The 24469-nt window shown below is 46.0% G+C and overlaps 1 protein-coding gene across 2 annotated transcripts in view; it reads right to left on the bottom strand.

Annotated features, from left to right (window-relative positions):
• CBFB (core-binding factor subunit beta) overlaps positions 1 to 23016 on the bottom strand; it is a 63271-nt gene extending 40255 nt beyond the window's left edge. For both annotated transcript variants that reach the window (XM_056862600.1, XM_056862599.1), the window contains exons 1-3: positions 22918 to 23016; positions 16683 to 16769; positions 5509 to 5625 (exon numbers count right to left, since the gene is read on the bottom strand). In XM_056862600.1, coding sequence (XP_056718578.1) covers positions 5509 to 5625; positions 16683 to 16769; positions 22918 to 22995 — 282 coding nt within the window. In that variant the 5' untranslated portion in view covers positions 22996 to 23016. The remainder of the gene's footprint in view (positions 1 to 5508; positions 5626 to 16682; positions 16770 to 22917) is intronic.
• Positions 23017 to 24469: the final 1453 nt, after the last annotated feature.

The following is a 24469-nucleotide window of genomic DNA, read 5'->3' as shown; positions in this document are numbered from 1 at the left end:
AGCTCAATGCGGTTACCCAGACCAACGCCTATCCTATCCCATTAATATCGGATATTTTGGGACAATTACAGGAAGGCCGTGTGTTCTCTAAATTAGACTTGGTGGAAGCCTACTACCGAGTTCGTATCCGCGAAGGAGATGAGCACCTCACTGCCTTCTCTAGCTGTTTCGGAATGTATGAATTCCTTGTAATGCCGTTCGGATTAAAAGGGGCCCCGGGGGTCTTCATGCAACTCATCAATGAAATCCTACATGACCTTCTATATCGTGGGGTGGTGGTCTACTTAGATGACATTCTCATTTATTCGAAAACTATGGACGAGCATGTAACTCTGGTCAGGGAAGTTCTACAACGCCTGCGTAACCATCAACTGTTCGCTAAACTAGCTAAGTGTGAATTTCACCAAAGCAAACTCACGTTTCTGGGATACATCATCTCCCACCAAGGTCTTCGCATGGACCCCGCCAAAGTCCAAGCCGTCCTCGATTGGACTCCCCCCACCAACCGCAAGCAAGTACAGCAATTTCTGGGATTTGCAAACTTCTATCGGGGATTCATCCCTAACTTCGCCCAAGTGGCTCTACCCATTACGGACCTGCTGAAAACTAAGGGGAAAGTAAGCTCGGCTGCCTTGCCCTCCGCAAAAATCCTATGGACTGAGCAATGCCAAGCCGCCTTTCTGGCCCTCAAACGCCTTTTCACTTCGGAACCGGTGCTACGGCACCCAGACCCAAATCAAATGTTCATTGTGCAAGTCGATGCTTCCGATGTAGCCATGGGAGGGGCTCTCCTCCAACAAGGACCGGACGGTCTTCTTCACCCTTGCGCTTACTTTTCAAAAAAATTTGCGCACGCTCAATTAAACTGGCCCATCTGGGAGAAAGAGGCCTCTGCAGTTCATCATGCATTGACTTTATGGCGGCAATTCTTGGAAGGGTCTAAAGTACCCTTTGAAGTTTGGACCGATCACAAAAATCTAGCTGCCCTCACGGGGTCCCATAAGCTATCGGCGAAACAACAACGGTGGGCGGAGTTCTTTGCTCAGTTCCGTTTCACCCTGAAGCACGTCCCTGGGAAGCAGAACGTTCTCGCGGATGCCCTCTCCCGTTTACCACAATATCCGGTAAAACTCGAAAGACCTACCAACTCTCTGTTCACCCCTATGCAACGTGGAGCCCTACCTATGCTGGCTGTGCAAACCCGATCCCAGCATCAACACACCTTCCCTAACTCGCAAGCTCCGCCAGTCCAACCGGCTGCCCAGCCGCCACCGCAACAGACCGGAGTTCCCGCCCCTCCTACCCCTCCGACCGCTCAGCCGCCTGCAGTCTGCGCACCGCCGCACGTAAGCACTAACCCTATAACTGTTTCCCAGATCTCCAGGACCGACGGGGGGGCTCCCTCCAAAATCCCCATCTCCGAATCCTTTTTAACTGTCCTTCGGGACCAGTGCCTTTTAGAACGTTCCGCTCATACCCTACCTCCTGGTGTTTTGGAACAAGGGGGGTCCTGGTACAAAGACTCAAAATTGTATGTACCCAAAGCTCTCCGGAAAGACGTTTTACATTTAGCTCATGGAGCCAAAACAGCTGGGCACTTTGGGTTTCTGAAGACCCTTCACTTGTTGCGCAGACAGTTCTGGTGGGGGGGAATGCGTTCCGACATTGACTCCTTCATCCGCAGCTGTCCCGTTTGTGCCGCTGCGAAACGATCGCAGGGCAAACCCCCGGGACTGCTACAACCTCTTGAAACGCCCAGCAGACCTTGGGAAGTAATTGCTATGGACTTCATGACTGATCTCCCTCTCAGTGGGGGTAAAACTGTGTTGTGGGTTGTTACTGATTTGTTTTCTAAGCAAATACATTTGATTCCATGTGCAGGGATCCCTTCTGCGCAGAAACTGGCCCGCCTCTTCGTGACACATATATTTCGTTTACATTCGTTTCCGCGTAAAATAATTTGTGACCGCGGAAGTGGTTTCGTTTCTAAGTTTTGGAAAGCTTTCCTCAAGTTGGTGGGGGTGGAACAGGGATTGTCTAGCGCATACCATCCTCAAACTGATGGTCAAACTGAACGTGTCAATGCTGTACTTGAATGTTATTTGCGTTGTTATGTTAACTACCACCAGGATAACTGGGTGGAACTGTTACCTTTAGCAGAATATGCCTACAATAATGCCATGCATCAATCCACAGGTTTTAGCCCGTTTTTTGCTGTGTATGGACAAGATTTCAGTCCCATCGTTCCTACAAATGATGTAGAGGGGGAGGGGAACCCCGACATTGCCTCCTGGGCACACGCCCTCCGTACCACTTGGCCCTGGCTAGTTAGCAACCTCGACCGGGCCAAACGTAAATACAAAGAGCAAGCTGACAAACATCGCTCCCCCGGGGGTAATCTGCAAGTGGGTGCTTTAGTTTACCTTTCCACCAAAAACCTCCGTTCCACCCAACCGTGCCATAAACTCAGCGCCAAATTCATTGGCCCTTTCCCCATTACTCGGGTCATAAACCCTGTCACAGTGGAACTGGCTCTCCCCAAATCCTTGAGGCGTGTGCATCCTGTTTTCCACATAAGCCTCCTCAAACCCCATGTTGCTTCTCCACGGTGGCATCCGGACCCACCGCCTGCGCAACCCATCATGGTGGGGGGGGAAGAACACTTCGAAGTCTCCAAGATCCTTGACTCCCGTATTCACCATGGCACTCTCCAATATCTAGTTCGTTGGAAACATTTCCCCCCTGCCTATGACGAATGGGTGCGCGCACAGGATGTCTCCGCCCCCGACCTCGTCGACGCCTTTCACATTGCTTACCCGGACAGGCCAGCCCCCTTGCGAACTGGGAGGGGGCCTTGAGGGGAGCAGAATGTCAGGCTGCTATCTCGGTTTCGTTATTGCCACCGTCTCTGTGCTGTATTGTCTGCTCCCCAAGGTCGCATGCCTCAGCCTGGGAAAACTCAGCTCCTGGGAAACTGTATTCCTACGTGTAATCTCCCGCCTTTCCTGCCTTATAATATCTCCCAGCTAGTGAGCCTTTCATAGCTGTCATTTTATTCGTTTGCACTGTATGCCTATTTGATCAGTAAAAGCCATCTGTTTGGACTCTATATGACTTTGTGGTGATTTCTGGTTCTGTGGGCCAAGGGCTGACAAGTATTCCACAAAGCCAAGAACGCAACTAGGTGACATTTCACCTTTTAAAAAAAGTTTCACCATGGCATTATTTGCTTAGCAGCAACAGGAGTGACAGCTGTTTGCCCCCAAACCCTGTGTGGGCAAACCTTGGAGCATAGCTAGGCTTCTCTGACTGGCTACCTACAATAATTACAGTCCACTCCACACAGGAACCACCAACCATCTATGCCAAAAGATGCTGTCTTTATTTAGCCACCAATGTATATTTTGGAGGGGCATGTGTTCATTTTCTTGCCCCAGGCAAGCTCAACTTCATCATATATCACCATGCCCCCCCTCACTTCCAAATTTCTCTACTACAATATGGACACCTGATAGGTATACAAACTTTCTTGACAAACATAGCACACAAGTACCCAGTGGAGAATGAAACCCTCTCTTCTGGAACTGAACTACTTATAGTGAAACAGCACTGAATAAAAGAAGAGACACATTTTATCAGAACATTCCGAACCACAGCCTGCTTCAAAAAACTAACATTTCCCAGCTATACATTCAGTCAATAACTATACATGAAGTGCTATTCAACATCAATGCAACTGTTTTTCTACACCTAAGTTTCAATATCATAGCTCGAAACAGAGGCAAACCAGCTTGTTTTAATCCAGTGATGAAAAATCTTAACCTAGGCATGTGCAGAAACTTCAAGGGCTGGATTCAAAGGATCTGTTGCACAAATGGTGGAGACTACCTCTGGTGCAAAGGAACTGGCTTCCACGGGAACATGCCTCTTGCACCAGAAGGAAGCTCCCTCCTTAGCAGAATGGAATCCTCAGCTCCAAGCCAAAAAACTTTAATTAATCTTACCTATATTTGCTATCCTTTATTACAATTTTACTTTAGGCAAAGCATGATATGAAATAATTGAATACCTTTATGAACATAAAAGATATCAACATAAAATTAATGTATCCTCTGGGATTAGAGAGAAAACATAATATCTATAATGACATTAAAATAGAAAAAAAACACTTAACAGCTAATGGAAGATTATATTTACCTTTTGCCCTCTATCCCAATCACTAAAAGGCAGGCTGGAATCTTTCATTTTAAGCTCACTACCATGTGATATACACTACTAGAACGACTCGTCCCTGTAGATCTAATGAAATCCCCATTCAACAAGTTCACCTATAAAAAGTAACCATCCCAAAATCTCCAACAGTTATAAATATAAAAATTGTGGCCAAAACTGGATATAACAAACTTAGTATAGAAGCTACTGGACTGGCACTTTTTCATGGACAAGAATTCAGTTGCACTCCTCTTCACACAATGTTTTTCATATGCTGTTGTAGGAAAAACTGTACACCTCAGTGCATGATAATTGGTAAAATTTCCCAAACACAAACACTATTAATAGACACTTGTGTGATTTTCACCCATGACAATGTATTCTCTCTTTTCTACAAGACCATTCTTATACCTGTGCCATACAATTTTAGAAATCTGCACTTTCTATATAACAGTAAAAAGTCTCAGCTCCCTTAAAAAGTTTCTAATGTTTCTTTTCCCTGATCCAACAATACCTCTGTCATCCCAAGAGGGAAAAATGTCTACATTATGGTACTTGGTAATTTTTCTCTGTTCAGCAAACAGTAATATTAAAAAGGACTGCTGCTTTTCATTCAAAATAGCCTCTATCTTAAATATAAAATAGCAACTAAAGCCCTACAGAAAGGTTATTGATACACAAATCTGTGCCCATATCCCACCTCCATTTTGTTTTGCATTTAGAAGCCCCAGTAAGAATGCCGTTGTACTGAACACTCATCAAACAGATTATGTTTTGCTTATAGTCATGAATCTGCGGTGTTGTAACGGAAACAGCCAATGCAGGACATCAAAAGAACATTAATCAGAAAATCTGAACTATTTACTATTTCTAAAAGAAATACAGCAGTCTTGGACAGTAACCCAAATAGATGTCCCAGTTCCAATGATCTATTGGTGCTTACTGGTGTCTAAAGTCCCGAGATGCTGCAAGGTAAGTTACACACACATGCACGCGCGCACACACACGGCTAAATATTCTCCCCTCCCTTAAATAATCTTGCAGTTTTGCAAAATCCATCTAAGAGCCACAAGACTGCTGCAACATTTGCACAGAATACATGGCATGATCTACTTCTGTGCACAATTTAAACAAGTAACAGGAAACAATCACCATAAAAAATAAAGTACTAACACAGTTCACAGGATATTCGTATTAAATAGGTCCACAGCAGACTCATTAAAGTTCTATGATATAACCTTCAGTTCATATCTTAAGGCCTCTGGAAAACTATGATTTCAACTTTTTTGTCCTTACCTTGCCTCCCTCTCTTTCAAAGTCAACATACTCCCGAGTTGGTGTCTGCCGCTGCTCCCCCTGCCAGCTGGCCGGAAAAAACTGGAGAGACAGATTGGTTCCTGTGGCCACAAAAGCCTTTTAGAAAAATCAATACAAACAGGATCAGGGAGCAAGACATTACATAAATTATGCAGGCAGTCATTTATTTTTACATCAGTTTGTCTTAAAGCCAAGCAGCATAAGAGAATACTCAAAGTCAAAAACATGCACTCATCATTTTTCTTAAGTATTAAGTTACAAACATCTGATTCCATTTTGACAACATTTGCCATTGGCTACCTCAGTTATAAGGTACAACAGAGAATCAATAATGTAAATTATTTTTGCAGACATCAGAATCTATTTCAGAATACTATCTGAAAATGCTAGCTTGCTGTTTAAGTCAATCTAGTTGGTTAGAACACTTTAAGAGGTGCATTTCCCTAGTGTAAACAGAGTCTTAACTCTGCACAGTTTAAAATAATGTGGAAAACTCATTACTAAATGAAAGTTCATGGATGGTCCATTGAAAGAAACATCCTCTTTATACAGGACTAGCACACATTGTACAAATTCACTAAGAGGAACTACAGCAGAATCAGAAGAAAATAAACGCAGATAATGAAGGTAAAATTTTCGATTCAAACAACACAAGTTTCAGATATGCAGCCAAGATCATTTAATAATATTTTATTACATTAAATAATCTAGTCTTTATGAAAGACTGCCTTAAATTTTAAATACAAATTTTGCCTGCATTATTTAAAGCAGAGGAATAGCCCAGAATGTGCCTTAGTTTTTGGCTCTCTCAATTCTAGAGTAGTTTGAAGATTTAACGCTAATGATTATGCTTTGGTACAACTGAGTTGATAATTTGTCAATCAGATATGATGTGCAAAATTAAAATGAAATACAGCTATGACACATGATGGAGTGTAATGTATAGACATCACATGGCAACTTAATTCTATAATTCACTCAGTTAATATCTTCAGCCTTCAGAACTATTCAAGCTACAGACTGGATTCTGCCGAGTTTGCCTATCTAGAACGAATGTGGAGCATGGCTGTGCTACTAGAGGCTACTTATAGGAATGAATTCAGTAGTCAAGCACAGCTCGCCCTCCGTCCATAATCATAAAATGAATGCTTTGCTAACAGTACAATATCATATACAAATTCAGAGGATGAATGGAGAAATAGCCATTTATTGTTAGTATTTTACAAAAATACTACATAAAAGAGAATATGGATCCCTGCTTCAAGGAGATCCCTATCTAAATACAGTAAGTAGGGGTGGAAGTCAACATATGCAGTCACACAGGTTTTGTTTCAGTTGGGGATGGTGACTAAGGCTTAGATTTCCCTGAGCTGTTCTGCAGGCAGAAGGATTTCCGCTTGCAGAGCCCAGTTTTGTTGCCTCCCCCATCTCTTTCCTGCCCAGAAATAAATAAATATATCTCTATCCATCTATCTATCCATCCATCCATCCATCCACCCACCCACCCACCATTTGGGTTTTTTAAAAACATGAATTCTCTCTTATACATCTAACAAAAAAACCGTTCCCAAAAACCATTACAAGTGTTAAAGTTTAAATTACTCTTTACTTTATTAAGTATGCTTGATGTATTCTGCTGTTTCACAATGCATCATGTTTAGTTTGCTTGCAGAATCAGGAGATACCTAAAGACCTCCATGCAGTTACCAAATGAGGTTCAAGCATTCTTCGCTTGCAACCTGCATTTATCGTGAAGGTATTCTGTTGACAGTCACAATACAAGAGGTATTTGACAATGTCTCAATTTTTTTTTATTAGGAGTACAACTGTAACAAGATATCAATGCCATATCGTCAATGCTGAAGGCATCACATTAAGATCACAAAAATCCTCAGTTATTACTGAGGTGCTGTTGGTTGATAATGGAACCAATCCAGGAATGGATAGGACTGCATTCACTGTGAGAAAACGAACTCACACCTGGGATGCTGTTATATTTGGTTCTAATGATGGAGCCTCTGTAGTCCTCAGCACTTTTAATCAGCTTTTTTTAGCTTACCAGCTGTGGCCTTTTCCTCAAGAGGCATGACCTGGCTACAGTCCTCCATACTCTAATCACATCTAGGTTAGATCATGTAGCCCTGTTACTCACTGAGAGGGCTCTTTCCGCTCCGAGGTAAAAGGGGCATCTTGAAGCTTGGGTTTTCCTGCCCTTTGCTCGGGGAGGCAGGACTAAACTTCTCATTTCCTGTCTCCTGGGCGGGAAAGCCTCCAGCTTCCACTTTTCCAAGAAGCCGGTTGCTAGAGACAGGAATAAAAAACTAGAGAAGACAAAACATTGATACCACAACCCAAATGGTATGGAACATTTCAACATTTAACGTCCTAACTACACAGAAAAGACACACAACTTAGTGTAGTAGGGAATTAAGAACAGTAGGGTAAAAAACCCAGAATGCTAAACAGTCCTAAAGGGAATCAGTGGACTGAAGTTTCCTTTGCATGTGGTGTAGATAAACCTTACTTGATGAAGGAATGCTCTTGAAGGGGAATGTAGTGTATTATTCTGAATAAGCCCAGGTTAACTAAAACCTGCCCCTCTAAGCGAGGGTGGGGCAAGATGCCCCTTTTACCTCTGAGCGGAAAGAGCCCTCTCGGTGAGTAACAGGGCTACATTCCCGCTCCAGGCAAAAGGGGCATCTTGAAGCTTGGGATGTCCAAGAGCTTAAGTATGAACCAGGTGGGATTTAGTGTTCCCCTTCCTCTACCACATGCTGCAAAATTCTTCTTCCGAATGCCGCATCTGCCAAAGCATAGATGTTAATGCGGTAATGCTTCACAAAGGTGGAGTTGGAAGCCCATGTGGCAGCTCTGCAAATTTCGTCGACTGACGCTTGTCTGCTTGCAGCTGCTGTAGTAGAGGCGCTGCGGACCGAGTGGGCCGTGATACCAGTTGGGATTGGAAGTTTGTTGTTTTTGTAAACCTCAGAAATGCAGTGTTTGATTGCATGACTTAAGGAAGGCCTGGATAATCGGTGACCTTTATTTGGGGCTGAGACCGAGATAAAGAGATAATCTGAAGTCCTGAAGGATGCTGTTCTGTTGATGTATGTTTTTAAAGGTCTGCAGACGTCTAGAGTGTGCCATGATCTCTCTTTGGGGTTAGCAGGATTGGGACAGAAGGAAGGAAGGTAAATTTCTTGCTGTCTATGGAAGGTAGAGTTGACTTTTGGGATAAAGGCCGGATCGGGTCTAAGCACCACCTTGTCCTTTTGGAATAGACACAGCTCTTTCCTGATTGAGAGAGCCCCCAACTCTGAGATTGTCCTTGCAGAGGTTACTGCTGTGAGGAAGATAGTTTTCATTCCCAGATACTGAAGTTGGACTTTTCTTAAGGGTTCGAATGGTGGTCTCGTGAGTGCTCGAAGGACTAGGCCGAGGTTCCACGTGGGGAAACGATGAATTGGAGTAGGATGCGTTTGGTCTACTCCCTTGAGAAATGCCTTAACTTGTGGATGGCTTGCCAAGGTGCAGCCGTCGAGAGAGGGAACTACTGTGGCTATGGCCGACACTTGTTTGCACAAGGTATTTGTTCTTAGGTTCAACAGTACTCCATCCTGTAAAAAAGACAATAAGGATGGAAGATCCACATTGAGGGGATCTATCTGCTTGCGTCTGCACCACCTGACAAATGTTCTCCAGGTGTATTCGTATATCCTGCGGGTGGAAGGACGTCTGGCTTCTAGTATGGTGTTGATCACTTCTTCACTTAGTCTCAATTGGCGTAGTCTTAGCCTCTCAATGTCCACACGTTGAGCTTGAACCAGGTTGGGTTGGGGTGAGTGATGGGTCCCTGATGTAACAAGTCAGGAAACGGTGGGAGTCACCAAGGTCTCTGAATGGTCATCGCCATCAGGTACGCGTACCAAGGCCAATGAGGCCAGTCCGGTGCGATAAGGACCACCAGGGCCTTCTCCAGCTGAATCTTTCTGATCACCCTTGGGAGTATGGGAAGGGGAGGGAAGGCAAACAGGATTCCTGGTGGCCACGGGACTAGAAGAGCGTCGATTTGTTCCGCGCTTAGGTGGAAAAAGCAGGAGAAAAATCTGGGGAGTTGTCGGTTTTGTTCTGATGCAAAGAGATCCACCTGGAGTGGACCTGACTTCTGGTCGATCAGTTGAAAGGCTTGGTGACAAAGAGCCCATCCCCCCTCGTTGAGTGTCCGTCTACTGAGCCAATCTGCCTGTACGTTCTGAACCCCTTGAATGTGCTCTGCCTGTATGTGGAGGAGGTTCTTCTCCGCCCATCTGAGGATCTTTTCTGCTTCCTGGTGAAGCGTGGATGACCGGGACCCACCCTGCTTGTTGAGGTGGGCCTTCGTTGCTATGTTGTCTGTCCGAATGAAGATGTGCTGAGTGGATGCGACTGTGAAAATGGAATAATGCCAGGTGTACTGCTCTTAGTTCCAGGAGGTTTATGTGATGTTTTTGTTCCTCCCGGGACCAGGTGCCCTGAATCAGTTCCTTTCCTAGGGTGGCCCCCCACCCTTGGAGGGAAGCGTCGGTAAATATCTGCATCGGTTCTGGCAGGATGAATAATTTGCCCTTCCAGAGATTTGGCGCACGGTTTCACCACTTGAGACTTGTTCTTGTTAAGCGGTTTAGAGGAATGATTTTGTTGACTTTCCTGGTGATGAAGGCCTGATAAGGTCTCAGAAGCCACTGTAGAGGTCTTGCATGGAGACGGGCCCAGGGCACAGCCGGGATGTATGATATTATCAACCCCTGGAGACTTGCTAAGGTAAGCAGGCGTGCGCTTTGCGCCATGGACAGTTGTTTTGCAAGAAGAGACACCTTGGAAACTTTGTCCTCGGGGAGGATGATGGTGTCTGTGGCCGTGTTGATGATGACACCTAGATGCAGCAGAGCCTGAGAGAGCTGGAGGAAACTCTTGGTGTAATTTATAAGGTATCTGTGATCTTCCAGGGTGTTGATGACCCTTCTGGTGTGTGACAGCGACTGTTGTTGTGAGGGAGCACACACTAGCAGGTCTTCGAGGTATAGGTGTACCTGTATACCTTCGCGACGCATCTCCGCTATGAGGGTCACCAGTATCTTGGTGAATACTCTGGGAGCTGATCCCAAGCCGAATGGGAGGGCCTTGAATTGAAGATGGTCCCTGTGGTATGCAAATCTTAGATACTTTCGATGTAGTAGATGGATTGGGACGTGGAGGTATGCCTCCGTCAGGTCGATGGATGTCATGAAGGATCCGTGCTTCAGAGCCTCTATGATGGAGTGAAGAGCCTCCATCCTGAAGTGCTGTGTGAGGACATATCTGTTTAAAAATTTTAGATCTAGAATGGCCCTCCAGTCTCCATTCTTCTTCGGGACTGTGAAGAATGTTGAGTAGACCCCGGTGAACTGTTCTAGGAGGGGTACCCTTTCTATTGCCCTGATGTGCAGAAGGTGGTTGATTGCTTTCGCAGTTCGAAGATGTTTGGAGTCCGATTGGGACCTTGGAGAGGGGATGAAGCGGTCTGGAGGGACTGCGCGAAATTCGATCTTGTAACCCTCTTGTACCAACTGAAGCACCCAGGCATCCGTCTGGGAGCCCACCCACCGTGGGTAGAAGTGTTGGAGTCTTCCCCCCATGGGAATCGCTTGGGCGTCACTGTTTGTTCTTTTGAAACTTGGCCGTCTTGTCTGCTCCTCTGAACTGGGACTGCTGGAAAGGTCGTTGTTGTAGCGTCCCTGTCCCTGTCTACGAAAGGACTGGTTGTTGTGAGACCAGGATGGTCGTCTCTGGTCTTGTCGGAATCGCTGAAGAGTGAGGAACGAAAGGAGTGAGTGAAACCCTTTTGTTCCTTCTTGGAAGACTTAGGCATGGTTCGCTTTTTGTCCTTGGTTTCTGCCAACATCTTGTCTAGACGTTCGCCAAACAGCTTTCCCTCTTGCAGAGGGTAGGAGAGAGGAACGGATTTAAACTTTGAGTCCACCTGCCAGGTCCTGAGCCATAGGGCCCTGCGGATTGCCGCGTTAGAAAACATGGACCTGGCTGAAAAAGTCAATGCATCCAGAGATGCATCAGCAAGGAAAGAAGATGCTTTAATAATTCTTTCCAAGCCATCAGTGATTCTTCTATCCGCACCTGAGAGCAGCTGTGAAATTTTTGTTGCTCAGGCTATGGACGCCCTGGCTATGATGGCAGCGGTAGCATTGGCTTGTATAGTGAGGGCTGTGGATACGTGCACCTTCCTGGAGAGAAACTCCATTTTGCGGTCAAATTGGTCTTTGATAGTACCCACGCCCTCCTCTGATAAACCATCTGGAGTTTGGAGGGAGGCTACTGGAGCATCCACCACGGGTAAGGCGAGAAGCTCCATAGCTGGTGGAGACATTTCATATAGCTTCTTAACTGACAATGGGAACTGCCTGTTTTGAGTGGGTTTGTCCCATTCAGCCCTAATAAGCCTTACAAAGTAGTCAGGTAGGGGAACTCTCCTACTCTTGGGCGTACCCTGTGGGAAGTAATCCTTAGTGCCCACCGGCCAGAACTTGGGTGTAGCTCATCTGACTTAGCTGCTGGCTGTTCAGAGAGTTCCAGTGCAACTAAAGCCTTTGACAGTAAATATTGGTAGTCATCAGGGGAGAAAAGCCTAGGCTGCTCTTCCCCTGGTGTGATGCCAACCTCTGTATCCGAATCGTACTCTCCCTCCTCCCTATCTTCCTCAGAATAGTTAGATTGGGTATCATCCACTTGCCCCCCTTGCCCCTGAGAAGTGCCTACAGGGGTCTTTAGGGCTGCTTTGGTAGGCCAGGGGCGAAAGGTCCGAGACTGACTGCAGCAGGGTTCGCTAGCCAGGGATCTGGAGGGAGAGGGAGCCTGTGCCCTATGTTGGGGGACCTGTGGGGCCTGGATAAGGGCATTTTGGTTGGCCTGCCTGCGGTCCAAAACTCTTTCTATGACCGCCTCCATGTCACTTAAAGTAAATACATTTGCCCCTGCCTGCGAGTTCCCGGCGCTAGGAACGTTACCGTCCGGCGAACCCTTCTGGCATGGGCTATCACAGACCGACTGCTCAGCACACCGAGAGGAGAAAGAGAAGTCGGAGGAGACGGTCGCCTAAATGCCCGAGCTGTGCTTTGGGTCCCGCGACCGTCTGCGGCTCTTGTTTCCCGAGCCGCCTGCGTTCTTGCCGGCTGTGTTTTTGCGCTTCGTTCCCACCTTTCCCGCCTTTTTTGTGGCGGCGGTTGGGCCGGCAGGCTCTGCGTCCTCCGAGAGTCCGCCTTGGCGGCAGACAGAGGAGCTCTCCTGGGATTGTGCCCCTAAAACACGGAGGGACTGATCATAGTCCTTTACAGAAAGTAAATCGTCCTCTCCGGGGACGTCTTTTGCCGCGGCCGCCATTTTAAAAACGGGACGGGCGAGTTAAAACTGACTAACTTAAAAAAAAAAAAAAAAAAACAGACGAACGGCACAAGACAGGAGCACAAGTGAAGACAAACATATAAAACAGTTAAACAAACACACTGAAGAGATAACGGCAAAGGAGCTCTGCTAACTGCGTGCTCTCCCCGCAAAGGCAGGAGGGAAAGTGGAAGCTGGAGGCTTTCCTGCCCAGGAGACAGGAAATGAGAAGTTTAGTCCTGCCTCCCCGAGCAAAGGGCGGGAAAACCCAAGCTTCAAGATGCCCCTTTTGCCTGGAGTGGGAATTGCAGTGCTCCATATTGGTCTGCCTTTGAAGATGATTTAGAGGCTGCCATTAGCACAAGATGCAGCAGCAAGACTGCTGCCTTGCTCTGGGGAACGTATCTTGTCTGTATTGAAAGAGCTACAGTGTTCTCACAATTTACTTTTATCCAACAGCCAATGTGGTGTAGCAATTAGAGTGTCAGTCTAGCATCTGGGAGACCCAGGTTTGAATCCCCACTCTGCCATGCAAGCTTGCTAGGTGATCTTGGGCCAGTCACATACACTCAGCCTAACCTATCTCACAGGGTTGTTGTGAGGATATGATGGAGGAGAGGAGAAGGATGTAAACCACACTGGGACCTCACAGGGGAGAAAGGCAGGGTATAAATCAACTAATAAAAATACCTCTGGACCTAATTTCAAGTGCTAGTTATTACTCTTTAAACTCTTAATGGCCTGGGACAAAGACACCTAAAGGCCTGCCTGCTCCCATATGAGCCTACTTACATATAATTGTTGCGGACCCTCAGTGTGCCTCATCTTCTAATGTGAAGGAGGTAGCTACAAGAGTTAGGACCTTCTCACTTGTGACACCTTGTACTTTGAATGTCCTTCCCATAGCTATTTGGCTGGCACCAAGCATGTTAAATTATCAGCACCAGGTAAAACCGTTAACTTTTACCCAGACCTCTCTCTGACTCATTTTAATGACCCTAAAGCTAGAAGAGCCCTGACCTGGATGGCCCAGGCTAGCCTGTTCTCATCAGACCTCAGAAGCTAAGCACGGTCAGCCCTGGTTAGTATTTGGATAGGAGATCACACAGGAATACCAGGGTTGCTGTGCAGAGGAAGGCACTGGCAAACCACCCATTAGTCTCTTGCTATGAAAACCCCAAAAGGGGTCACCATAAGTCAGCTGCGACTTGACGGCACACACAAAGCTAGACTTACACACACAAAGCTAGAAGAAGAGTTTGTTTTTAATATGCCGACTTTCTCTACCACTTAAGGGAGACTCAAACCGACTTACAATCACCTTCCATTCCCCTCCTCACAACAGACACCTTGTGAGGTAGGTGGGGCTGAGAGAGCTCTAACAGAGCTGTGACTTGCCCAAGGTCACCCAGCTGGCTTCGTGTATAGGAGTGGGGAAACAAATCCAGTTCACCAGATTAGCGTCCGCCGCTCATGTGGAGGAGTGGGGAATCAAACCCGGTTCTCCAGATCAGAGTTCACCGCTCCAAACCACAGCTCTTAACAGCTACACCACATTGGTTCTCTTGTTTGTTAAACTGCCTCTTTTTGTATTGGTCTTGTGTTCATATAAGCTTTTCAAAAAACTGCCTTGTTGGTTTTAAAGTTTTATGCTTCTTTTATGCTGGCTTATAGCATTAATGGGTTTTAAATATTGCAAGCTGTTTGCTGATTAAAGTTACCGTTTTTTCCATTGCCTAAAGTTAATATTCAATATGTATTGCTTAATGGTTTTGTTATACTTTATGTTCAGACACCTTGAGAGTCTATACACTGAGGAAAAACAAACAAATCACTGCCATTTGGATCACATATGGTCCGGGGTGTACCAAAAAAATTAACCAAACACAGGACTCCCTTAGTTGATTTTGTGATATGTCAAAACAACACATTTAGAAACAATGGAAGATACCTATTAAGTTTAGTTGGAAAATGTAATCACAGGTCATCAGTTAATATGCATGGGAGCTTCATGCAAAAACCAGGAAACCAGAATAAAATAATGAGTTCCAGACAGTTCTTTCAATATATCAACATGCAGTTGGTTTCACGTTACAGTGCACCGAAGTGAGCAATCTTGCTCTGTTACAACGTATTTCTGAGACATGAGCATATTGTAACTAAACTCAAAATAAAAAATATTTTAATCTGTAAAACTAAAAGCTAATGTGCTACAGCAGTTAGGATGGTCTTTTTGCCTTCAGAAAACATTTACTGTTTAACTACATTCTTTGTTGATGTAATTATGGCCAGTACTTTTAATTTTCCAGCAGACAGGGACCTAAGGGTGCAGTCCTACACACCCTTTTCTGAATATTGTGGTACTTCTGAACAGACTTGTCTAGGACTGCACTGTTAATTTTGAGGCCTTTTCCAGCTCACAGTATTCTGCAGTTACAAATGCCTATCAATAACTAACCCCTACTTACCGGTAGTTCAAGCATCATTTCTATTTCTATCTCCTTTTTAATACTGATTTGGATAGTAATTTTACACTGTAAGCCTGCAAGTTGAATTTTTCTTCTTAAAACGTATTCTGTAGATTACCTAGCAGTTTTACAGTACTATCCCAAGAAGAATTAACGCCCTTCTGAACCCACAAACTTCAATGGACTTAGAAAGAAATAATTCTGCTTAAGATGGCACTAGGTAAAGGTAGTACCCTGTGCAAGCACCCATGTGATGATGTCACATCCCGATGTTTACTAGGCAGACTATGTTTACGGGGTGGTTTGCCATTGCCTTCCCAGGTCATCTACATTTTACCCCCAGAAAGCTGGTACTCATTTTACCAACCTCAGAATGATGGAAGGCTGAGTGAACCTTGAGCCGGCTACCAGAAACCGACTTCTGTTGGGATCGAACTCAGGTAGTGAGCAGAGTTTTGACTGCAGCTTATCACTCTGCGCCACAGGGCTCCTCATGGCATTGCTGAGCACTTAGTAAATAAAATGATGATGAATTTAACAAGCAAAACCACAACTTCAAACATTTAGGGAGTCTAGTCAGGCATCTAAACAACTCACTCCATTATCTGTGGCTAAAATGAACTACCCCGAGGCAATCAGGCAGAGAGATTTTTATAAACTGCAAGACAGCTGGTTCTTCAGGCCATCCAACTGACACAAACACCACAAATGAATATGCAGGCTGATAAAAATTTACTTTTGCAAGTATATCATCAACAGCCCAGGCATCCTCTGTTCTACATGCTATACTAAGGGGAATGTAGAGAGAAACTAAATGGCCAGTTAACTATCCCCACTTAGTACTCAGGCAACTCAAGACCTTTTCTCATAACTGTTTTATCAACTTCTTCCACAGAAGATACAATTGTTTTAAAATAAACAGTATATATATCAGTTAATCAGTTTACCTTAAATTTGCAGCTATTTTTACACAACTATGAATAAGTTATTTATCTGCATCCGGTGATTTGACTTCCCACATTTATAGATACAGCTTACTAATTACTCTGTACTTTCCCATATGATAGTAAAGACAGTAGAGCAGAACAAGCAGTTTATTAATTTCATGCTGGAATATAAGCACTATGAAACAGAATGGGTTCTAAGCATCGAACTGTTAATCCTTGAGTGAAATGAGACTGGCTGTCTCTCTTAACCGTACCCAGAAAAACAGACAGAAAACACAAAAATGAAATACATTTCATAGAAGCATAGGATATAATAATAGACACTCACTATCTCAGACCGTCCATCCCTGCACGCATTCTGAAACCTGGCCTGTCTTTCTTCGTGAGGTCTGTCCCTGAAGCCAGTATATTTAATCTGCAAAGAACACAAGCTAAATCAAAAATTGAATCCTGCCTGCTTTACAATATCTGCATAGATAAGGACAAGACTGCAGAGATCATGCACAGAAGCTCAAAGTGAGCCCTTTGCTGAGCTCAGATAGTACTCCAAACAAGCTGCAGCAAAACAATGTACCACTCCCCCCAAAAAATGTTTTTTAAAAGGTTTACACACCTTACATGAAGAATTCAACATTTTAAAAGCCACCCAATGTCTCCCACCTTATTTGTCTACTGTTGCCTTAACTGTCAAAAGTAAAGCACTCAGACCACAAACTGGAAGAGTGCAGGCAGAAGAATTATGGGTGTGTGTGGAGAGGAGATATTGCTCATGCCCAAGGGGGTCTGCTCTTTCCAAGTGCAATGCTTGAGAACAGCTGCACAATCAAAGTTTGGGAATTGTGGCCATGAAAAAGTGAAGTTCGAACATCATCACCAGGAAGACAAAGAGCAGAAAGGATACTGTGTGAAAAGTATTCATGGCTGGGAGAGGCAGTAAATTTTAACTTGAAGAACTGCATCATGCATTCTAAAATACTCTGACAAGATGATGGGGACAGTAGAAGGTAGAGCTGCACCCAAATTCCAGAATTTTTGCATCCGCATTATACTATAACTGTACACACAACTAATAAGTTTGTATGATGCATAGCTGAAGCCATGCATGGAATTCAATGCATAAGAGAATACACCATTAATACCCATAGAATGTATTCTGAGAATTTTTCAGTTGGAGGGAGCACTCAGAAAGGATCACAGAAACACATTTTGAATTCAGCAGCAACAACTAGAGTCCCTGTCCAGTGCTCCAGTATAAAAGCAAGAGACTGAAATTCTATTTTAACTGCATCGATAGCACGCAAGGCAATAAATGATAGCAATGAACTGGACATGGTGCGTATACAATGAAAATGGGAAATAGGAGCGACCACATGTGGTTCAAATTCAGGAAGCTCCAGTGAAAAACATGTCTACATGGAAGATGTGCATACCCTGAAAGTACAAAATGGTACACTGTGCTTGAGTAGCAGAAACATACGTGACTTACTAAAGCTCTTAAAACTAACTCTGTTAAATTTCAGGGAAGTGTCATAAAGTCATCTATGCATGGACTTAATGCTATACAGACTGAAATATATCCTTCAGAAGGGCTGCAGACAAGTGCTAAAAAGGGTGTGGTCAGAATGATAGTTTCATTGACAGTGGAGCTGTGAAGAGTACACAAGGCTTTCCGGTGTTTAGTTCTGAAAGGTTTAACAAAAGCTTGGGTTACCCTAGAAGATTTCTTCATACTTTTATCAAATAGTTTTGAAAACATTTTGGCACAATTCTTGCAGGAAATAAATACAGCACTAAATAGCTGCTTAAAAATGTTGCTCTTGCCATTCTCATTGTTTTTAAAGTCTACATCTATGGCAAAGCTGAGGGTGCATAGCTGTTGTGTGTCTGCCCAGGATAAGGACCACTGCAAATCAGTAATTGGTAGAAGGCATCCCAAAGTGCCTTCTTTTGTTCAATTTAAAAAAAGTTACATTATCTGATAAGAGAAAGATCTTACTATTTAACTGTAACAAAGTCTGTCCTGACAAGCAACTGGCAAACTAGTTCATTTTGTTCATAAACAATGATTTGGAAGTTAATTGCTATTTCCCCCCCTCTCATGTATTGTTTAGTTACAGTAAGTGATTCCTTCTATACTGTGTTTTAAGCTGTCATATTACGCTGGGCTTTTTACAGTACGTTGCTTGCTATAACATTAATAAAATGTGGAGATGGAAAAAGGAAATGCCAATATAAAGCACGGGAAACACAGTTTGTTTTCACGAACGTTAGACTCATGCTCCTCTCAAATGGAACAGGGTTGGTACTCCCAACTAATTAACTCTAAGCACCAGTGTGTGCTCCTGGTTATTTGGCATATAAGGGCAAAAAGTCTGATTTGATGTATGCTGGGGCAATTAATGTGCTTTATCCTCATGATACACAAGGACATTCATTTAATTCAAGATTAATAGGAAACAATCACTGCTATCCTGGTTCTGTATAAATAATTATCAAACACATATTTAGAATTTTCCATAGCATTTAAAATAAGCATATATTGGAAGGCAGTGGAAAATGTACTCTTTAACCACACTGCTTGCACACAATGGTAGTTAGCAGGATAACTAATCCTTGTAATCTTCAGTAAACCCATATCAGATACACCAAATGGCTTCTTTGAGTGAATACAGAAAGGTACAGAGAGGCATGGCATCCTTTGGTGGGGACGGAGTCACTTGGGGAGCAGTTCTAACCAGGTCTACTCGGAAGCCCCATGTTATTCAACAGGACTTACTCCCAGGAAAGTGTCCTTAATGTGGAATGATAAGCCTCTTAACACTGTTATCCATTTCAAACTCAAAATCAGAGCAGATAAGACAGCAAGTACATTTCTCCCCACCTTCCTTTCTACGCTGGTTTAGGGCTACAAATATTCAAGACCACCGACTGTGACATGATTGGAAGTATTGTGACATCTTGAAGACCAGAAAATTTTTATACTAGTGTAAGACTTTTGTGGACTGTAGACCATTTTGTCAGATGCATGTAATAGGTATCCTTTCTAAAATGATTACTGTGACACAACTAGATCTTAAGGCTTACTGTCATAGTTTAAACCAGAATGGCTAAAGAATAATTTCCACATTCTTTCAACATATGCTTGTGGATGAGTTCTAACCAGTGTTGGCAATTGAGATTTCAAAATTACTGGTTATTATTATTATTATTATTGATTAATCTACGTCCATCCAGCACAAGCAGAATACATAACACTTAAAATATACAATAGGGGTGGGCGATGGACAGAGAAGCGGTTTTTCTCACGTTGGGGAAGGGAATTAATGATAGGAGAGAAAAAGGGGAGCAATTCAAGGACTTCTCCAAGGGGGGCATAACTGTGAGAATGGGGCAGAGACGCAACACAATTTTATGCATATCCACAGAGTCCCACTAAACTCAGTAAGGACTTTCAGTATACTTACAGGGAAGTGGAGTGGAGTCTGTCTTCGGAATAAGAAACCACAGGATCTAGACTACCTTATTGTTGCGTAAAATGGCTGGAGGGCACGTGATGCAGTAACCCTGGTGAGGCATTGGGAGACATCCTGGGAATCCTATGTAAGCGGACTATTCCTGTGCATGGAACAGGGCACTGGTGCACTGGACAACCAGCCTGCTAGCTTACAAGGACATTTTCTCAGTGAGTTGCTGCTCTGGAGTTGAAAGTGACCCCTACAGTATTGGCAGCACACCACTGGAAGCACTCTGACTCAGCCCATGGCAATGAACACCTGTTGGCATCATTGCCACTCCCAGGTCTGAGTCAAGCAGACCCCATGATGCTTCAGGGACCACTTGGTTCAGCTTGCTCCAGGGCTCTTTTTACTGCCCTAGTCCATTCTTGGTTGGTTTAGATGATCTTCAGAGTTCCTTCCAAGTCTGCGCATGTTTACTGAGAAGCAGATATGCAATTATGGAGTCACCCATTCATACTCTAGGGACAAGGCTCCATTTGACTCAATAGGTGTTTACTTCTGAGCATAAACATACACATGATATGGGCTGAAGTTTTATACATGTGTACATGCAAAAAAAAGCCTCTGGAAAAATTACTTGGGTGCCCATGCAGTGCTATGTGGAGGGAGAAAGTGCACTACAGCTCAGCAGGATCTGATTGTAACATGTGACACTTGCAAGAAAGCTTTCTGCAATACAGTAGACTCATGTTGATGAGTACACGTCAGGATCAGTACGCTCAGGGGGAAAGGCCCCTGCAGCTCTGGAGGGGCTGATTTTGATGTGCTACACTTCCAAGATCATCTGCCACCATTCAGCGAAGGCTCGTTTTGGTACACAAAACTTGCCTGACAGCCCTGAGTAGCAAGAACGCCCTACACTGGTCATCTAAGGGTCCATTCAACATGCAGTTCTGCCTCCTGCCACTCACTAGGGCTCACATGCGGTGCTGCCCTCTGCCACTCACTAGGGCTCACTTTGATACCATCCGCATTTGTTATCTCTATGGTTGGGGGGGAAGCTCGTGCAGCCCAATAGGAGCTCCCTTTGGTACCCTGTACTTGCAAGGACGCCCTCCACTGCTCAGCAAAGGCGCGATTTGGATAGGCACTACTTGCACGATGCATACCTATTCCAGGATCAGAGGAGCATGCCTATTATATTAGGTGTTGTGAAACACAGACAGGATGCTGCTGCAGTTGTCTTGTTTGTGGGCTTCCTGGCGGCACCTGGTTGGCCTCTGTGTAAACAGACTGCAAGACTTGACGGGCCTTGGTCTGATCCAGCACTGCCTTTCTTATGTCCTCAAGACAGCAGCTCAGTAGTGGCTCAGTTTGACACTCAGCAAACCGAGGAAGGAAAGCCCTGTGCAGCTCGGCAGGGGCTCACTTTGATCCTCTACGCTTGCAAGAACGCTCGGCACCCCACTGCTCTGCTCGACACAGGCTCGCTTCAGCAGGCAACGCTCGGAAGGCAGGAACTTCTCTGCAACACGGCAGGGGCTCACTTGGATACTATCGGCACTCGGGATTGCTGTGCTTGGGATGAGGAGCCAGTTGCTGAGCGCCTGCGCAACCCTTGAAGGCACTTCCACACATCCTGAATAATGCACTTTCAATCCACTTTCAACACCCTTTAACGATCCTTTGCAAGTGGGTCCTTTATGCATGGGAGGTTTTGCCTTGGATTTGCCACTCTCTAGATGCGCATTTTCCCCATCTGAATTCCCAAAACACTGCAAGGGGCCTTATTGTTGAGTTTTGAGAATTCGGATGGGGAAAATGTGCATCTAGAGAGCAGCAAATCCAAGGCAAAACCTCCCATGCATAAGTGGGCCACTTTCACACCTGCCGAATAATGCACTTTCAAGCTGGATTTTACTTTGTGGAAGAGCAAAATCCCACGTTGGCCACTTGTGCATCTAGAGAGCAGCAAATCCAAGGCAAAACATTCCATGCATAAGTGGACGACGTGGGATTTTGCTCTTCCGCAAAGTAAAATCCAGCTTGAAAGTGCATTATTCGGCATGTGTGAGTGGCCCACTTATGCATGGGAGGTTTTGCCTTGGATTTGCTACTCTCTAGATGCACATTTCCCCCCATCCGAATTCTCAAAACTCTGCACGTTCCCCCCATCTGAATCCTCAAAACGCAACAATAAGCCCCCGTTGCAGAGTTTTGAGCGTTCAGATTGGGGGGGGGGGACGTGCATGGGGAGGGCGGCCAATCCGAGGCAAAACCTCCCACGCACAAGCGGCCCCGCGTGGCTTTTGCCCTTCCGCAAAGCAAAACCCGGCTTCAAAGTGCACTGAAAGTGGACGCAAAGTGCATTACCCGGCAGGTGTGAAAGCGAGGCCGTTTATGCACGGCCCCCATGCAGAGTTTTGAGAATTCGGATGGGGAAAACGGGCATCTATTGAGTGGCAAATCCAATGCAAAACCTTCCATGAATAATATTTTGGGAAAATATTATTCACGGGAGGTTTTGCATTGGATTTGCCCCTCTCTAGATGCACGTTTTCCCCATCCGAATTCTCAAAACTCTGCATGGGGGCTTATTGTTGAGTTTTGAAAATATGGACGGGGGGAAAGTGCGTCTAAAGAGGGGCAAATCCAAGGCAAAACCTCCTATGAATCAAATGGCCATTTATTCATGGAAAGTTTTGCATTGGGTTTGCCACTCTTTAGATGCACTTTCCCCCCGTCCCTATTCTCAAAACTCAACAATTAAGTTGCCATGCAAAGTTTTGAGAATTCAGATGGGGAAAATGTGCATCTAGAGAGAGGCAAATCCAATGCAAAACCTTCCATGAATAAATGGCCAAATTGGCCCAAAGTTTTGCCTTGGGTCTGCCGCGGGTTGCAGGGCGCTGGGCTCGCCGGCGCGAACTTCCCTCCTCCTCCTCCCCAGGCGGCGGAGGGCAGGGGAGCGAAGCGGCCGCCCGGGTCTCCTCCTCGGCGCCGCTCCGTCTCCTTCCTCCCTCCTCTTCTCTTCTCCTCTCCTCCCCTCCCCCCCCGTGTGCCGCCGCCGCCCGGGCCCCGCTCCACTTCCGCCGCGCTCCTCACCTCACACTCTCGGCTCAGCTTCCTGAAGAACTCCTCGTTCTCGAACTTGCTGCGCTGGTCGGGGACGACCCGCGGCATGGTGCGGCGGCGGCAGCGGCCGAGCGGGCGGGCGGGCCGGGACCCGCCACCGCCGAGCGAAGGGAAAGCCGGCGGGGTAAGCGGCTCGTTTCCCGCCCGGGCTCCTCCCCCTCTCCTCTTCCTCCTCCTCCTCCTCCTCAGCCGGCTTTTGTCGCCGACGCGTCGAAAAGGGAACTTCGGGCTCAGCCTCGCGCTCCTCTTCCCTCACGGGGGAGCGACGACAACCCAAAAAAATCGGGCGCGGGAGGGTGGGGAGAAACTAGGGAAAAAACACGCTGCGGGGAGAAGGGGGGGGGAAAAGAAAGACTTGGCGCGAGCGGCAAACGGGCGAGCCTCGCGCCGCCGCCGCTGCTAACTGCAACCGCCGCTGAGGCGGCTGTGGAGCCAGGCTGAGGGGGCGGGGGGAGGAGGAGGAGGAGGAGGGGCTCCCCCTCCCCTGCTGCTGCTCCTCCAGGCGCGCGACTTCCCCTCCCGCTTCCCCCCTCCCGCTTCCCCGTCAAGAGAAAAAGAGTCCGGCCAAACAGCCGCGCCATTCACAACTCCGAGGCGAAGGGGGGGGGGCTGGCTGCCTCTTTCCCTCCGCTGATGGGCTGGTGCCCGAGCGCGCATGCGCCGCAGGGTGGGGAACGCTGGCTGAGTCGCTGGTGCTTTTGCTCGGGGACCGCGATCCCCCTTGGACGTACGGCCGTCGCGCGTGGGAGGTTTTGCTGCTATCTAGAGGCACATTTTTTTTGCTCACCCGAATTCTCAAAACTCTGCACGAGGGCTTGTTTTTTTTTTTTATTTTAAGGCCGTTTACGCATGGGAGGTTTTTGCCTTGGGTTTGCCGCTCTTTAGATGCACTTTTCTCCCCCCCCCATCCAAATCCTGCAAACTCTGAATGGGGGCTTATTGTTGAGAATTTGGAGGGCGGGGGATGTGCATCTAGAGAACGGCGAATCCAAAAGCAAAACCTCCCGTGCGCAATTGCCCGTAGCGTTTTGTGCGTCTACATGCAATTCGCCTGCATGGGTGTATAGGCACGCTTTCCTTGGCAGTAACTCTTTGGGCATTCTGTGCTTAGGATGGCACCGATCCTTGGTCTCTCTCCCCTTCCTCCCCCCGGATTTTGCTGTGTGTGTGTGTGTAAAGTGCCTTCAAGTCGCAGCCGACTTATGGCGACCCCTTTTGGGGTTTTCATGGCAAGAGACTAACAGAGGTGGTTTGCCAGTGCCTTCCTCTCCGTATTTTGCTACAACAGACTAACACGGCTTCCCTTCTGCGCCGATCCTGTCGCCTGTTTACTGGGAAGCAAGTTCAAGGGGATGGACTTCCGAGGAGATGTGCAAAGGGTGGCCTGGCTCAAGAGCGCCGGAGTCTTGCGGGGTCGCTTCGGATTCAAGCCCCGATTAGTTCTCTGGGATTTATTATCAAATATATGTGTGTGTGGGGTGGGTGGGGGTGCTTTACTCACTGCTTTACTCAGAGGTAAGCC

Source organism: Euleptes europaea, chromosome 17 (genome assembly GCF_029931775.1).
Source record: "Euleptes europaea isolate rEulEur1 chromosome 17, rEulEur1.hap1, whole genome shotgun sequence".
Classification (NCBI taxonomy): Eukaryota; Metazoa; Chordata; class Lepidosauria; order Squamata; family Sphaerodactylidae; genus Euleptes; species Euleptes europaea.
This window is presented reverse-complemented; position numbering and strand designations above follow the sequence as displayed.